The 17,703-nt window shown below is 37.8% G+C and overlaps 1 protein-coding gene and 1 pseudogene across 3 annotated transcripts in view; one reads left to right on the forward strand and one right to left on the reverse strand.

The window, feature by feature from the left end:
- Positions 1-2,889: 2,889 nt before the first annotated feature.
- On the reverse strand, positions 2,890-2,962 carry LOC139957825 (U2 spliceosomal RNA; annotated as a pseudogene).
- A 4,067-nt stretch (positions 2,963-7,029) lies between these two features.
- Positions 7,030-17,703, forward strand: part of LOC139984246 (solute carrier family 12 member 8-like) — a 57,714-nt gene continuing 47,040 nt past the window's right edge. For all 3 annotated transcript variants that reach the window (XR_011798987.1, XM_071998071.1, XM_071998070.1), the window contains exons 1-2: positions 7,030-7,167; positions 9,018-9,322. Coding sequence is in view for 2 of the 3 variants with exons in the window: in XM_071998071.1 (XP_071854172.1) it covers positions 9,125-9,322 (198 nt within the window). In the remaining variant the exon portion in view is untranslated. The remainder of the gene's footprint in view (positions 7,168-9,017; positions 9,323-17,703) is intronic.

A 17,703-nucleotide genomic window follows, 5' to 3' on the forward strand; every position in this document is an offset into this window, starting at 1 on the left:
TTACCCCTGATCGATCTACTTACATTCTAGCGTAGAAGTAACATACTCACTTCAACGGTATGAGCCCATCCCAGATAGCACACAACGTTGACCGATGATCGACTAACGCTGGCAAGCGTTGGTACCATGTAATCAGATCAACGTTGGTCCGATGTAATAAAGCAAACTTTCACCCACCCAACCTCCACCTCCCCCTATCACCTACTCATTTAAATGGAAGACGTAGGCAGCAGTGAATAGTTAGTAATACATGGAAAATTGTCTTCCATCAAACAGTGTGCAACATAGTTGCAGACCAACGTAATTACCCCCCTCCCTCCCAGCCCCCACCCTCGCCCCCAAGCCCTTAACCTCATCAATCTTACGCCTCTGATGTAACAAGTTGGGCCAACCCGTCTTTTTAAATTGACTATTCATAAGACAGACAATCTACGATTATCTGTTCCACGTACTCTAGTATTTTTTCTGAGAGAGATTGTGAATTTATGCTGTTGTGGTGAAACCACACTGCTTTTACTTTACATGAATGAGATTGCCGTGAATATTGTTCATCCTCCCTTTAGTTACGATCGACATCACTCTTAACAGCACTCTTAACAGTGTTGCTTATGGATTTCGCAGTACAATATACTATACCTCAATTAACATAATGTGTACGACGAACTCACGGTGAACCCTAATCCTGATAATGGAACAGTCCAATATGAACCACAGAAAAGGCGTGGCTGTAAAAAGTGTTAGTTAAAATCTTAAAACGCTTCTCTTGCAACTGATTTAAGCATAAATAAATTATCAAAGTAACATGTATACAGTACACATTGATCAAAAGGTTATTATGTTGTAAAAAAGGAATATTAACTATACTAATAACATAACTTAAGAAAGATTCACACTTAAACTGCTGAGTGTGCAACCTTTTTACGTATAAATCATTTTTACACAACTTCTGTACCTCTACCAAAAACAATAGGATTTTTTGCCCGGCGATTAGCATTCCTTGCCTAATATCGCCAATAATGACAAGGTTAGAATTATGTAGATAATACAATTTGTAACATTTTATATCATAAACAGTTTTTCTCCAGTCTTTTAATGTTCTAGAGCGTTCGATCCCAATACTAACGAAAGTGACAACGCTGACACGTGGCGATTTTCAAAGTATGAGCGTTTCAGTGGGTCAAAAATCACCCAAGTATATCAGCGAATTACACCGTAAACCAAGTGTATGAGCTTGTAATATTCACTAACGCTATGCAGCCTACGAAACTGGTTAAGTTATAGCTTACACTGCAATCAGCCTGGGGTCTAGACTTTCCTTCTGGGGGGGGGGGGGGGGTATCCATGGGGGTTTCAAGTTGGAAGGACCCAACGGTGCAAAATGTGAGGGGTCAGGTGGGATCCAGCCTAGGCGGCTGGAAGCTCTGGGGTACTTACAACATTGTGTTGTTAGAATGAACTTCCTGTTCGAGCAGGCTCCTGCAGGTAAATTGGAACCCTTTTTTTTTGGCGGGGGGGGGGGGGGGGCAGACAATAAATAGCAATTAAAAGAGCGAAGGAAATGGAAGACAAGCGGCACAACAATTTGGAAGTAAAATTGTGAGCATTAATTTGAAGTAGCCTATTTAACTATCTTCAAATGACACCTTTGTTACACAGACTCATTCTGTCAAATTTCTTGGACTTAATCTTGACCCTCAACTTAACTGGAAACTTCATATTAATTCAGTATGCAACAAAACGGCAAAAATTATAGGAGTCCTTTATAAAATAAGTCATTTTGTACCAAAGAATGTTCTCATTACGCTTTACCATTCTCTTATCTACTCGCACCTATCTTATTGTAACATTGTATGCGGTAATACTCATCCCACTTACCTTAATCGCTTGTTTATTCTTCAGAAAAAAAAGCTATTCGTATAATCACACTGTCAGACTATATAGAGCTCACACTTTGCACCTCTTTAAAGATTTAAAAATTCTCACCTTGTCTGACATTCATAGATTTCAACTAGGTTTTTTCATGTATGTTAACAATAACCTTCTGCCCTGCCTGCTATGCAGACACTTTAGCTTAAACTCAGACATCCATGACCATTTTACAAGACCCTCGAGTAATTTACATTTGTATAGTATCCGCTCTAACATTCAAAAAAAAATCTTTCAGTTTCTCAGGTACCCAGTTATGGAATTATCTTGATAACACGGTTAAAAATGTCCCATCACTTGCAATCTTTTCTAAAAAATCTGAAGCATTTACTTTTATCCAATTACTGAAACGTTTAAGTTGGCTAAGGTAATACATATTTTTGGATTTTTCTTTTTCATTTTTTTTTCTTTTTTGTCATTACATATATATGATAATTCTTTAAATTGTATAATGTTATCTTACAAAACGTAAGTACAGTTACATGGTTTATTTGTGTGTGCAACATTTGTTTTATTGCATGCATTGTTCATTTTTTTTCTTTTCTTATTGTCTTTGTACGGGGGGTCTGCCTCGTAAGAGCCTCGGCTTTCTCAGACCTCCTCCACTTGTCACATACATTTTCTTCTATTATTGTGTTATATATTTTGAATGTGAAAACAAATAAATGAAATGAAATGAATGGCATTCGCACTACACAGACCACAAAAGTCATCATTTGACCATATTGCTTTTATAAGAACCTAAATCTTACTAATAACGGCCGGTCGATTTGATGATGCAGGGGGCTTGCTGGTGGGAGGATGAATGATGTAGGCAAGGGTTCATGATAATGTAGGTATAGGGATACTTTTTAAGAAAAAGTCACCCAGGAAAGAACCTGGGCACGAAAACCAAACTACCAAACGACTGATCCGCTCTCAGCCCCAGTCCCCTTGCATCGGGACTGTGACTGTGTGATCATCGTCAGGTGTGTATCACCATTCCCTAAGGGAACAGATACTACACATGATCTTAGCCAAAAGGCCGAGAAGCGATGTAGGTATAGGGATTGCACGGGTCTTTGGAACAATATACATCCAAGCTGTCCAACAGAAAGTAATGTGCTGCCCTCACTCGCGTAGGATATGCTCGCTAGACAGCCAGCTAACCAAAAACTGAGGCAAAGACAAATGTAGCTTTCTGAATTTCCCCACTGTATTTATGTGGAAAAACTGTGAAACAAGATAAATAATGCAAAATAATACTACAGCTTAACGAGATTAATTACCAAATTAAATACGATAATGAATGTACTCAGAACAGTGACGTGCTAACAATGTCGGTTATGATGAATATAGCATAACTATGACTGAGTAAGAAAGAGACGAGGATAAAGTAGGTTACCAGGGGCGGATCCAGGGGGGGGCCCGGGGGGCCCGGGCCCCCCCCCCTTTTTGAAAATCCTGATTTTTTTTTTTTTTTTACCGCGTTCGAGGGAAAGTGCCCCATGCGTGATCAGTGGCGTAGCTACGGGGGGCCTGAAATTGCAGACATGAGATCCATATTTTCAGGCTAGGTACATGCTGCTTAGAATACTCGGGAAGTGCCGTTTCCGGCCATCTGGGGGGTTTGTAAAGCCAAAAATTTTCTTGTACGCTCCGCGCCAACCGATGATGGCGCTCCGCTTAGATAGTCTTACGTTCAGGCGCGGCTGGACCAGTCAGACCCCCCCCCCCTGTCACAAATCCTGCATCAGCCCCTGATATGTCATTGAATATTCCACAAAACAACTTTTTATGTCCACGAAACTGTCGAAACATGATTTTCACTACTGGTAGAGATATAAAATATTGGGAATTCTGAATTTCCTGCAAACATGCGGCTGTGCCTGTTCAATACTCACTACTGTATCGCCTTAAAAAATGATGAGTGGAAATAGTTTCTCCAGGACCGTATCGTATCGTGGGTATCGAGTGCGTCTGATATACGAACGTACGTAGTACGTACGTACGTCTATGATGATAGGCACTGTACTGTGCTGATAAAAACATAGGTGAATTTCACTCCATGGGAGTGATCACTGAGCACATTCCGGTATAAGAGTGAATTTCCACTCCATTGGAGTAAATCTTAACTCCTAATAGAGTTATATTCACTCATATTAGGAGTAAGGGGTTAACTCCAATAGAGTTAAATTTTACTTTTAATTTGAAGTGCGCCGAGTGATCACTCCAATGGAATGAAATCCACTCATTTGTTTTTAGAGTGTTGCTAGATATAGGAAGAAGAAATTTACATACCAATACATGTTATCGGTTATCGATTGGCACAAAAAGCCAGATTCTGATGACAGCTGCCTCAAGAAACCCAATAAATGGCCTAATAAGCACCGAGCCATCAATGTGGACCATTACCGAAACATCGATGCGTGTTAGTCTTCCACCCCCTTCCTCTAATGCTATTTAAGTCCACATGTGGGCATATCCTGCAAATCTACCGGTAGCCCACAGGGGTTTGAGTTGGGAGAAAGGCCTTGACAGCTTGAAACGACAAATGATGCCAACTTCCCTCAAGTTAAAAGTCTGGCTGAGTTGGCAAGGCCAGTCAGCATGAAAGAGAAAAAACTTTTTTTGCATTTCTGTCACCAAAGTTGCACATCTTTTTGGTTGCTATTTTGCCTCACAGGTGCCATCTCCTGCGATCTGGGGGGTGCTGAAATCTCAAATTTTCTCTGTACGCTCCGCGCCAACCAAGGTGGCGCTCCGCTTAGATAGTAAACTCCGCCCCCCCCACAAGAAAGAACAGCCCCCCATGGCCCCCCCCCCACTCAAAAAATCCTAGCTACGCCACTGTGCGTGAAATTTTTGTAAAATAAATTTGCAAAAAGAGTACACCATCATTCTGATAAAGTGAAGGTGAGAGGGGCACTCTGACTGCATCAATAGTCTCCATCTGGAAGGGGGCATCCAAGATGAAATGGCCTGGAGTAGCCTGGTAAAAAGTAGTTTGCATCACCACCTACTCCCCAAAGACGTAAATCCCAGCTCATTGCTCGAAATTGCAAATATATGCCCGGCAAACCATGAATACATGATTTATTGGAAATAAATTTTACTCCAAACTTTCACGAAAAGTAGCACCAGATTGCACCGAGGACCTCCATATTTTGTGAAATTTTCCCAAAGGGGAGGGGGGCACCCACTCCCCTTAGACCCCTCCCCCAGGACGACGATTAGGCATTTCCCATCTGGGCCCCCCCTTCGGCGAAATCCTGGATCCGCCACTGGTTACCTCTAATAGAAATACTGCAAAATGTACCTTCAGATTAACTAACTGATTTAACATAACGATCTATCCGATAACACCCTTGAACTTGAAAATAGAAACTACAAAGGCTGAATAATAAGTAAATTAATTAGAACATGAAGTATACTGTTACTGTATAGGTCCGATACCTAACAAAGACTTGCCATACCCATGTGATTGATATAAACGGTGAGCAAGCGCATAGCATGTAACTGTGCTCTATAATGGTACATACTGAGTTGCCGATAAATAGAGAGGGGGTTATAGCGCTCACGAGTGTTAAATCTCTGCAAAAATAAACTAAGTCCGAGATCTGTGTAGTGCGTTAGTATCATTAAAAAATTACCATTGACTTTGTGTTAGCTCCGTGGGGTGTTGCAAATGTTCAAAGCCCCCAGTCACAAGCCCCCCCCACGGTATGGTACTCATACTTCATGAACTAGCTGGTACATACGAAATTTGGGTCAGGACTTAGATTGGGTCAAATCCTTTTTTTCGATGGCTCACGGGGCCCGAATCACATGCCAGATATGCCAATTTTGTTTTTGACTTAAAAAAAAAAAAATGAAACAGCTCCCATTGACTTTGTGTTAGCTCCGTGGGGTGTTGCAAATGTTCAGAGCCCCCAAGCCCAAGATAAATAAGGTGATTAAATAATACTAATATGTGGTCAACGTTCTAAACAATTGATGACACCTCAGTAACAGGTAATTTTTCTACATTCTAGAAAATAAACAAAACAACGAGTACTTACGAACTATTAATTTGCCAGGACAAAAACTGAAACACAAAAAGAGAGGCTGGTAGGCGAATAAGACAGTGTTGCCACCAATACATAAACTGGATACTGCAGTGTACAACCTGCTAAAACAAGCTGTTATTAACAACTGAACTAATGTGAAAATTACAGGGATAGCTGAGGGAGAAAATCTAATGTATGACCATAGACAGCTTTTTACGATCACAGACGGAAAGGAATGTCTCACATTGGCCGGACTAATGTGACCCCTGAGACCATATGGGCAGACCAGCTCTCCATCTATGGATGAAGGACACTTAATTACTAACAGGTATACGTGTGGCTAAAAATATATTAAAGGGCATGACAAGTAATATTAAGGCGACATTCTACAATGGGTGCGCATGTTTAAAAGACATTTTAGTAATGCTTTACTGCATTTAACATTGCAAAATTTATCCATTATATTAAGATGGTTATTATTTTCTTTATGGAGTGGGGGGCATGTGACAGGGGGCGCATTAATATTATGCTATCTTTCAGTTCTCACATTGTAAAACTGAAGTCTTCGCATTTTCCTATAGGCCTCTGTGTTTCCAACTATCCCTTCATACACATACATTTATGACTAAATCTAAAATGGGTAATGGGTTTATACTTAAATTATTCATACCCACTCTGAAAATAACCGTCTTTTTGAAATCAATGTAACTTAAATCATGAAGACATAAAGGATCTATTATTATTATTGTGTAAGTTTATAGCTAAATAAACTGAAATATGTATCATAGGCCTATACGAATTCTAGACACCGTTTGCTAAATTTATCATTAAGAAAGAAAGCAAGTACAAATATATGACTTGAGTCACAAATTTCCCTTGTTCAATTATTTTCTTACAATTTGTTACCATTTGAGATCGGAAAATTGCAAGTTATTAGGTCTGAAAATGTGTGAAACTTGGAATATCTCACGACGCACATGAAGGTTCACAAATTAATGCATGACTAAGAAAATGATTGCTGCCCTCTTCTCCTAAACTATTTTTAGATCATCGCACAGCAAGCAGTACACAATACTGTCAGTAATAATAACATATTGTGTGCTTGGTATAGTCTGCTAGCAGGCGCCTGTGTGCAATTTAGTATTGAGAAGGCAAAGAGAAAACCCGACGGACAAGTGATAAATAATTTAAGAGCGTGAAGCCTTTCTCTGACGTGAGTATACCTCAAGTGACATGAGAACGTAGTTACTCTCTTCCATGCTCGTATCTTTAACCCGTCCTCTCTCTTAATTGTTCAAATACCTTTATCACGAAAATAACTGAATTTTACTGTACCATCAGTCAGTGTCAACAGAGTAAGGCTTTGGCCTGGGCTAAGCATAACTTTAGGCTTAGAACAATTACTAGGCTTGGACACAGACTAGGCCTGTTAGTACTGTTGGTGTTACTATGTTTATAAGGTGAGAGCTATTCACCCGATCGTCGCTTCAATAATAAAGTTTATTTACCCAATCGTCGGTTGACAAAGAGATTCATTGGTGCTTATTTACCTGATCATAGGTTTAATATGCCTGATGTGACGCTTGTTAAGCTCACCATTTGGGGGTGAGATGTATACATTTGCCTTTTCAACACTCTTCCCTATTTCAACCCCACCTCTGCTAACATTCCTAAATAGTTAAAGTAGTAATATTAGCCCAACCTTGCATGTAACCCAAGTGTGAAACTAATTTATTGCCTAAGTATTCCTCAGAAGGCACCTTTCACTTCAAAAACTTTTATTGGGAGGACCGCATAGTCCTTTACACTGGAGTCAGCTTGAATGACTTCCGGGCAAACTACCTAGGCCTATATATATATATATATGTTATATTTGACAAAATATAATACAATTTTGGGGGGCACACTTCTTGTTCTTTTATTCAATTACACAACACAAAGATAATGTAATGCATCTAAACACTTAGCATGATTTGACTGTGTAGCCAAGATGCATAGACACAAATTGTTTCCACTCTGGCTTGATGAGTCTCTCTCAGCTCACAGACTGATCACATGAATAAGCGACGATTGGGTTTATCGTGGTAAACTATTCATAAATAGCTTGATGGATCATAGTGTAGTGTAATTGTGTAAACCACACGGGAGGGTACCCAAAGAAATTTGTACTGTAATGTAAATGAGACGGATAAATCTAACAATTTTCATCCACACTGTTTTTGTGGTTTCTATTTACCATAGGCCATTTTCCAGTTATAAGAATAAACCTGTCACTATGGCAATATTAACCATATTATCAAAGGAAATGTCTCTTACTAGCAAATGTTCACTTGTCTTATTTTGAAAGGAAACACTTGTGGACAGCTGTCTGAAAATGTTAGGCCTCATGACCCAGGAAGACTGAGCCATGACCAGGTCCCCTTGCCAACCCCCCCCCCCACCCCTTCACCTGTAAGATTCAATGCTCAGAATGCTTGATAACTAGCTTGGACTATGGGGTTGATGTTAAAAAATTAACCAGATGGATAGCCGCAAGCTGAAATCTGCACAAATCTGTTCAGTTGAATCTTCCAACGGTAAGAAAAGTCCTGGGACCCACCAAAACTGCTTTTACGTCCCGCCCCCGTAGTTTGCAGACTGTCCTTCTGGGGTACTCTAATGACCAGATGAAATGTGTGAATACATATGTACCCATATCAAACATTTTTGGCATCTTGTATGGCTATTTTTACATTCATGAATATCTTCCCTGTAAATAACTGAAATACTAAATTGTTCTTTGTGAGTACAGTTACTGATATTCCTGTATAACTTTTATATTTAATTATTTTATCAATGTGTCCATTTTTCAATTCTTTGTATATTGATATATTTATATGTACAGTGGTTTTCCTAGTGTTTGCACTCAAATTATTATTTTTTCCCCTTAATTTCAAAATATTGATAATTTGCAAACCATATTGCTGTTAAATATCAGTAAAGTGTACCCTGTGTTCTTTAACAGGCACACATTATTCCTCAAAATATGTTGTATAAATTTGTTTTTCTCCCTCACTATTTCAGAATATTATTGATATGGAATAAAGTTGAAGAATGACATTTTTGAGAGGAAACAGTGATATTTTACTACAATATTAAAAAAAGTGAAAAAGGTTTTCACCATTACAAAGATGGCTGACAATGATGGGCTATTGGGATCTCACGAAGATGAGAAACCAGCACAAAAGCAGATAGATTGGGGCCGCTACGGCCTCAGTGAGGACAATAATGCCAATAGCAAAACAGATGTTGGCGCAGCCTTTGGGCATAAAGACGGTTACCAGAATCTAGGAGATGATAATATCCATGATCTTTATGATGAGCAGCAGGTAAGATACTTTTAACCATTGCCCACCCATACTCACCTACTCTGCCTCTCAATATTTTCTGCAGGGCCCCCTCATTTACCCAGGGCTATAGTCCCCTGACCCCTCACATCAGTCCTGGACACATCTCGCACACATCCCTTTTCAGTCCCCATTTCTCGTCAGGCCTGTGCTAATCTATGACTGGATGGGAGAGGACTCATAGCTCCCAACTCTTGAGAAGGCAAATGCTGGTCCATGCCACGAATCGCTGTCCTGGGGAGGGGTATAAGGGGAGGGGGTGTCCCCCTCCCCTTTTGAATTTTTTTGGAATCCTGGTGATGCCTACATGTAAAATGGTGGCACATAAAAGGCTTTTGTCACCCAAAATTTTCTGAGAAATATGCATTTTTTTGTGTGTAACATCAATAAATTGAATAGTAGGTGATAATTCATTCTTTCCCGTGGCATGAAAATGTTCGCTTCTCGCCCCAATGGAAAGAAATATAGGCTAATTTGAGGTTCAAATGATGCTGTAAAGGAGGTTTTATACTCTATTATGCTAAATGCTAAAGAAATGATGGTTGCTACTTAGTCAAAATTTGATGCAATTTTTTTTTATGTATACTTGACAATTACAATGCGGGTTTTTCGGACGCTTGCGCGGGTCAGCGGGTTTGGGTGCTAGAATACGGGTCCAGCTCGCGAATTGCGGGTCAGTTGGGAGCTCTGGGACTTGAGATGACCAACAAAAGCTGCTGTATTCATGAATCAATAGCAGCTTGTGATCATCCCTGCTGCATAACCTGTATTAATTTTAAGTTATTTATGTTAATTCCATAAAATGTTACAAAAAGTAGAAATTCAATTACAGTTACTGTGCATCTGGAATATATCATGTTAACTGTAATGAACCTGAACTTGTTTGCACCATGGGAAGTATTTATGTGGTGTCAATTTGTGTGGTGTCCATTGTGTCTCCATTGTGTGTGAATATTGCATGGCTTGGTGTATTGGTCAAAGCTGCAGTTAACGTACTGGTACTGTACCTATACGTAAAGTTCTGTCTTTCACATTCAAGATAGATGTGTTTGACAACTTTGGAAAATTGTCATTCTATATATTCCTATTTTATTTTAAAGTTCCTTCCAAATATATTTACTTCATCTTCCTTGTAAAATGTTATCCTTTTAATGTCTTTTGTCTCAACAGTGTATATTCATTATTTAGTTAAATTGTGAAATAGAGTTTCTTAATTATTTTTGGTTTCAATTACTTTTAGCTTTCTTATCCTTTAAAAATGAAAGCTTTGTAATGTTGAAAATAAATTTGCTCTTTTGATGGGTATCAATTCAAAAATTCAAAAAGAAAAAGGAAATGTGAGAAACTGGTGTTTGGTCAGCAGTATTACCTGTCTCAGTATGCCATGTAGAATATTATGATAATTAATATGAAAATGAATAATGGAAAACTGGGAAAGTTTAGACAATGGAAAAAGAGCAAGGAAGTTATGGTTAGAACGGGATTCCAACCAGAATAGCTATCAAATTGGACGGTTTATCACTGACATGGTTTACCAAGGACATGGTTTACCAAGGACATGGTTTACCAAGGACATGGTTGACCAAGGACATGGTTTACCAAGGACATGGTTTACCAAGGACTTGGTTTACCAAGGACCTGGTTAACTAAGGACATGGTTTACCAAGGACATGGTAAACTATGGACATGGTTTACCAAGGACATGGTTTACCAAGGACATGGTTTACCAAGGACATGGTTTACCAAGGACATTGTTTACCAAGGACATGGTTTACCAAGAACATGGTTCACCAAGGACATGGTTTACCAAAGACATGGTTTACCAAGGACATGGTTTACCAAGGACATGGTTTACCAAGGACATGGTTCACCAAGGACATGGTTTAACAAGGACATGGTTTTCAAAGAACATGGTTTACTTTGTAATGTTGGGCTGTACACTGTACTCACCAGATAGAAGGGACACTTATTTACTGTTTTTCCTTTCACAGTAAATTTTTATGAATTGACTAAAGAACAACATATTAAACTCTGACAATGCTAGAGGTTGTTATACATGAGGCTTAATATAAGAGGCTAAGCCCTACAGATACCAGTTGCAATGTTATCTCAGTACATAATTACTGTATGTGTCATACTCTACTCTACTCAACATATATAGGCATTTGTGGTGAGTGAATTTGTCATCAAGGTTCATCAACAGTTGAATCTTGTAATTTTAGAGGACTTTTAGTCGAATGCATGTGAACAGTGCAAGTGAATGTCCTCTGAGTTGAATAAATATTCTGATCTTTTGAAACCATCCTTTCGGAGGAGTCCCAGCAGAACTGCAATAAATCTGGGAGCAGTGCTGTTGACCTTTTAATTGCTCCTGTAAGCTTCTAAAGGGCAAGTATAGATTCCCTTTAAGCCCTTTAACAAACAAATCTGCTGTACGTACAAGCAACGGGATCCCTCTTGACATTTACGGATTACTTGAATCAGGTTTACACTGATGAGGCAGCTAAATATTTACATTGGCTGTTGTCTGAACAGCCCAGTTTGAGTAGACTTTGTTCTGTAATATAAACAGTGATGTACATAGAGAGAGAGAGAGGTGGAGCTGTAACAGTGTGTGTTTGTAAATCTCAACATAAATTTAGGTTGCCTTGGGAATGAGCTGTAGGAAGATAAATGATGAGAAGAGGCTTGTGTCTGTATGTCTTGTATCGTATGAAATGTACTATATTAATTAAGGGATAATATACAATATAGGGAAGGAAAAATGATACAATATAAAGGGAGATGAGGTACAGTAATATGCAGAGATAATATCATGAGAGACTTTTGTCGGTATGTCTTGTGCGTTATATCTTCACTTAATGAATATAAAATGTACTGTATTGGGGGATAATATACAATATAGGGAAGGGAATAACTACAATATATACGGAGATAATGTATGGTTTACAGTACTTAGGGATATAATATGCAGAGATAATATGATGAGAGACTTGTGTCGGTACATCTTGTGTGTTATATCTTCACTTAATGAATATAAATGTTCTGTATTCAGGGATAATATACAATATAGGGAAGGGAAAATGATAAAATATAGGGAGATAATGTACAGTGTACTTAGGGAGATAATATGCAGAGATAATATGATGATAAGCTTGTGTCTGTATGTCTTGTACGACATATCTTCACTTAATATAAAATGTACTGTATTGGGGGATAATATACAATATAGGGAGGGAAAAAATAATACAATATCAGGAGATAATGTACAGTGTACTTTGGGAGATAATATGCAGAGATAATTTAATGAGAGACTTCAGTCTGTATACAGTATCTTGTCTTGTATGTTATATCTGCACTTAATCAATATAAAATGTACTGTATAGGGGGATAATATATACTGTAATATAGGGAGATATAAATGTACAGTATAAGAAGTGAGATAATGTACAATGTTCTTAGGGAGATAATATATGCTACAGGGAGATAATGTATAATGTACAGTATACTTAGTGAGATTATATGGAGATGATATAAATAGTTTAGGGAGGTACAGTATTAGTACAGGGAGATATTATTATTATATAGGGATTAATCTACATTATAGGCCTGGAGATAATTAATACAGTTTAATAGGGAAATAATATATCTTGTTTAAGGAGTTAATATGTTTGGAGATATTATACACTTATACTTAACACATTCTATGGAAATGCTTTGCAGTTTCTCAATGAGCAAAGCACTAGTTAAATAAACTACAATATCATGTACACCCTGTGACTTTTGTCTACTGGTAAGTCTCATTTATTATTGTTATTATTATTATTATGAGAATTTAATAGGTGTTTACCTCAATTTACTGAAATTTTTTGTCAGCTTTACTGTGACTAAAAATGCCCATTGGGCAAAAGAAAATAACAAGTTTTTTTTTGGTTGTTGTTATAAATGATATACATTAATGCCCCAGCTCTGTATTGAAAAGCTTTACATGGTATGATAAGTCCTATAAAATACAATGATTTTAACACAAATAACAAAATACCACAAAAGATAAACTATTTACATACATGTGGTTTTAACACAAATTATAACATTGAAATATTACAAAAGAAACATGAGTTTGTAAGATACTTGACCAGTGTTAACACAACTAATGAATTTCCAACCAAAGAAGCTTGCTTCAGTCTGTACGATGGTTTTAATTCAAACTACAATATGCCATGAAAGAAACAAAATTTCCTTTAAATATATACATACAGTAATATTAATACAAATTATAACATTGAATTATTAAAACAGACACAAAAGTATGTAAATAACAGTGGCTTTTATACAACAAAATATGTATAAATGAAAAAGAAGCAAAAAAGCTCAAAAAATGATACTGTAAAAGATACAGTGGATTGAACGCAAATTATAACAATAAAACAGGAAGTGAAGGAGGAATTTTGGGAGCTCTTTCGAGAACGATCCAGAGATGATGTTTAGTTAAATATGAGTCAGGTGGAGTGTTAATTATAAAGTGCATTTGAACTCTGACAAGTATGTGGCATAATGTGATGAATGGTTGCTAGAGATAAGTATACATGTATGTACACACTACAGCCTGTACTTAAGTTAGTCTGGTTGTACTCTGTAAATAGTAATTGATAGAAGATCCTGATAAAAACCTTGTGAAATCTGCACCCGTGCTCTTAGCCCCCCCCCCCCCCCCTTTTATTCCTGTTTTTTTTTAGGTGTATGTAATATTGTTTTACATTTGAGATCATTTAATTAGATCATTTAATTATTCTGATTTAATTGATTGGTTTTAATGAACTACATACATGTGTAGGAGAATAGTCACACTTACCATTTCATTTATTTGTAATCAGAATAATTTATAGTTTTTAATATATCATTAAATATACAGTTTCCAATTTTTTCTGGAATCGTTTTTAAAGTAATGTAAACAATATAATTTTAATCTATGCATGGGTGTTGTACATGTGTGTTTAACTACATACAGGCATTTCTCATAGCAAGTGATTTGTATCGTCGTCAGAGACTAAAAAATCCCTCTGGACGACCAAAATCAGTTTTGGAGGTCATGAGATGTACTAGTTGTATACATCAAGTTCAGATTGTATTGTACATAAACACAGTTAATATACCCCCAATTCTAAGGTAAAATGATAAACTGAAATTATCCTCCATCACAGATAATGAAATAATTGAACAAAAATATTGGTAAGGACCGTAACAGTACAGTACTGTATGATGCACCCAAACAGGAGTTCTGTTTAATTGGCAGGCCCAAAGCTACATGTGATATATTCATTCAATCTACACATTTCTTCTATGTAGTGCACATATTGGTGTTCTATTCACCTAACCTACACAGTGTACATATTTGCATTCTATTTGAACACCAAACCTACACATCTCTCATGCAATTTTGTGAATTTACATAATGGTGTTCTATTCACCAAACCTACACATCTCTCCTAGATGGTGTACATGTTGGTGTTCTATTTACCAAACCTACACATCTCTCCTAGAGTTTACATATTGCTGTTCTATTCACCAAATCTACACATCTCTCCTACAGTGTACATATTGCTGTTCTATTCACCAAATCTACACATCTCCCCTACAGTGTACATATTGCTGTTCTATTCACCAAACCTACACATCTCTCATACAGTGTACATATTGCTGTTCTATTCACCAAACCTACACATCTCTCCTACAGTGTACATATTGGTGTTCTATTCACCAAATCTACACATCTCTCCTATAGTGTACATATTGCTGTTCTATTCACCAAATCTACACATCTCTCCTACAGTGTACATATTGCTGTTCTATTCACCAAATCTACACATCTCCCCTACAGTGTACATATTGCTGTTCTATTCACCAAACCTACACATCTCTCCTACAGTGTACATATTGGTGTTCTATTCACCAAATCTACACATCTCTCCTATAGTGTACATATTGCTGTTCTATTCACCAAATCTACACATCTCTCCTACAGTGTACATATTGCTGTTCTATTCACCTAACCTACACAGTGTACATATTTGCATTCTATTTGAACACCAAACCTACACATCTCTCATGCAATTTTGTGAATTTACATAATGGTGTTCTATTCACCAAACCTACACATCTCTCCTAGATGGTGTACATGTTGGTGTTCTATTTACCAAACCTACACATCTCTCCTAGAGTTTACATATTGCTGTTCTATTCACCAAATCTACACATCTCTCCTACAGTGTACATATTGCTGTTCTATTCACCAAATCTACACATCTCCCCTACAGTGTACATATTGCTGTTCTATTCACCAAACCTACACATCTCTCATACAGTGTACATATTGCTGTTCTATTCACCAAACCTACACATCTCTCCTACAGTGTACATATTGGTGTTCTATTCACCAAATCTACACATCTCTCCTATAGTGTACATATTGCTGTTCTATTCACCAAATCTACACATCTCTCCTACAGTGTACATATTGCTGTTCTATTCACCAAATCTACACATCTCCCCTACAGTGTACATATTGCTGTTCTATTCACCAAACCTACACATCTCTCATACAGTGTACATATTGCTGTTCTATTCACCAAACCTACACATCTCTCCTACAGTGTACATATTGGTGTTCTAGTCACCAAATCTACACATCTCTCCTACAGTGTACATATTGCTGTTCTATTCACCAAATCTACACATCTCCCCTACAGTGTACATATTGCTGTTCTATTCACCAAACCTACACATCTCTCCTACAGTGTACATATTGGTGTTCTATTCACCAAATCTACACATCTCTCCTACAGTGAACATATTGCTGTTCTATTCACCAAATCTACACATCTCCCCTACAGTGTACATATTGCTGTTCTATTCACCAAACCTACACATCTCTCCTACAGTGTACATATTGCTGTTCTATTCACCAAATCTACACATCTCTCCTACAGTGTACATATTGCTGTTCTATTCACCAAACCTACACATCTCTCCTACAGTGTACATATTGCTGTTCTATTCACCAAATCTACACATCTCTCCTACAGTGTACATATTGCTGTTCTATTCACCAAACCTACACATCTCTCCTACAGTGTACATATCGCTGTTCTATTCACCAAATCTACACATCTCTCCTACAGTGTACATATTGCTGTTCTATTCACCAAACCTACACATCTCTCCTACAGTGTACATATTGCTGTTCTATTCACCAAACCTACACATCTCTCCTCCAGTGTACATATCGCTGTTCTATTCACCAAACCTACACATCTCTCCTACAGTGTACATATTGGTGTTCTATTCACCAAATCTACACATCTCTCCTACAGTGTACATATTGCTGTTCTATTCACCAAACCTACACATCTCTCCTACAGTGTACATATTGCTGTTCTATTCACCAAACCTACACATCTCTCCTCCAGTGTACATATTGCTGTTCTATTCACCAAATCTACACATCTCCCCTACAGTGTACATATTGCTGTTCTATTCACCAAATCTACACATCTCTCCTACAGTGTACATATTGCTGTTCTATTCACCAAACCTACACATCTCTCCTACAGTGTACATATTGCTGTTCTATTCACCAAACCTACACATCTCTCCTCCAGTGTACATATTGCTGTTCTATTCACCAAATCTACACATCTCCCCTACAGTGTACATATTGCTGTTCTATTCACCAAATCTACACATCTCCCCTACAGTGTACATATTGCTGTTCTATTCACCAAATCTACACATCTCTCCTACAGTGTATATACATTGTAGGTTGTTCACTCTTTGTTTATTTTTGCTACACTTTTTTTTTGCTTTCCGGACAGCCAAATTTGCTGTTCCGACAATCAAAAAGTCCGACCTGGTTGTCTGATGGACAAGCAGAAGAAATCCATCAAAGCTTGCCTTGTATCCTATTAGCTATACAGTACATTGTATTATGCAATCCAACAACGAAGCAAATTCATGAAGCCCTGTAACTGTGGGAAAGTGTTACAGTGATAACAGTGTAGACACAAGGTCTTTGTATACATCTGAAATTTAGTTGGGTTTGACGTACCTGCAACATTCGAAACGTCCATGATAAGAACGGCATCCAGTTTCCCAGAAGTACTGTGTCATTAGTGTACATCAGAATTTATGGCATAGCTGTGGGTGGAATATAACCCTGAACAGTACATAAATTTTATACATACAGCACAGTATAGTTGCTCCTCGCTTACCTGTCTCTCACTCCACATCTGCACTTTCTTATCTACCTAAACTGCACATTGGAACGTATTAGCACCGCCCACTTACTCCACCTTTTGAATCTACCA

The sequence above is a fragment of the Apostichopus japonicus genome, chromosome 17, assembly GCF_037975245.1.
Source record: "Apostichopus japonicus isolate 1M-3 chromosome 17, ASM3797524v1, whole genome shotgun sequence".
Taxonomy (NCBI): Eukaryota; Metazoa; Echinodermata; class Holothuroidea; order Aspidochirotida; family Stichopodidae; genus Apostichopus; species Apostichopus japonicus.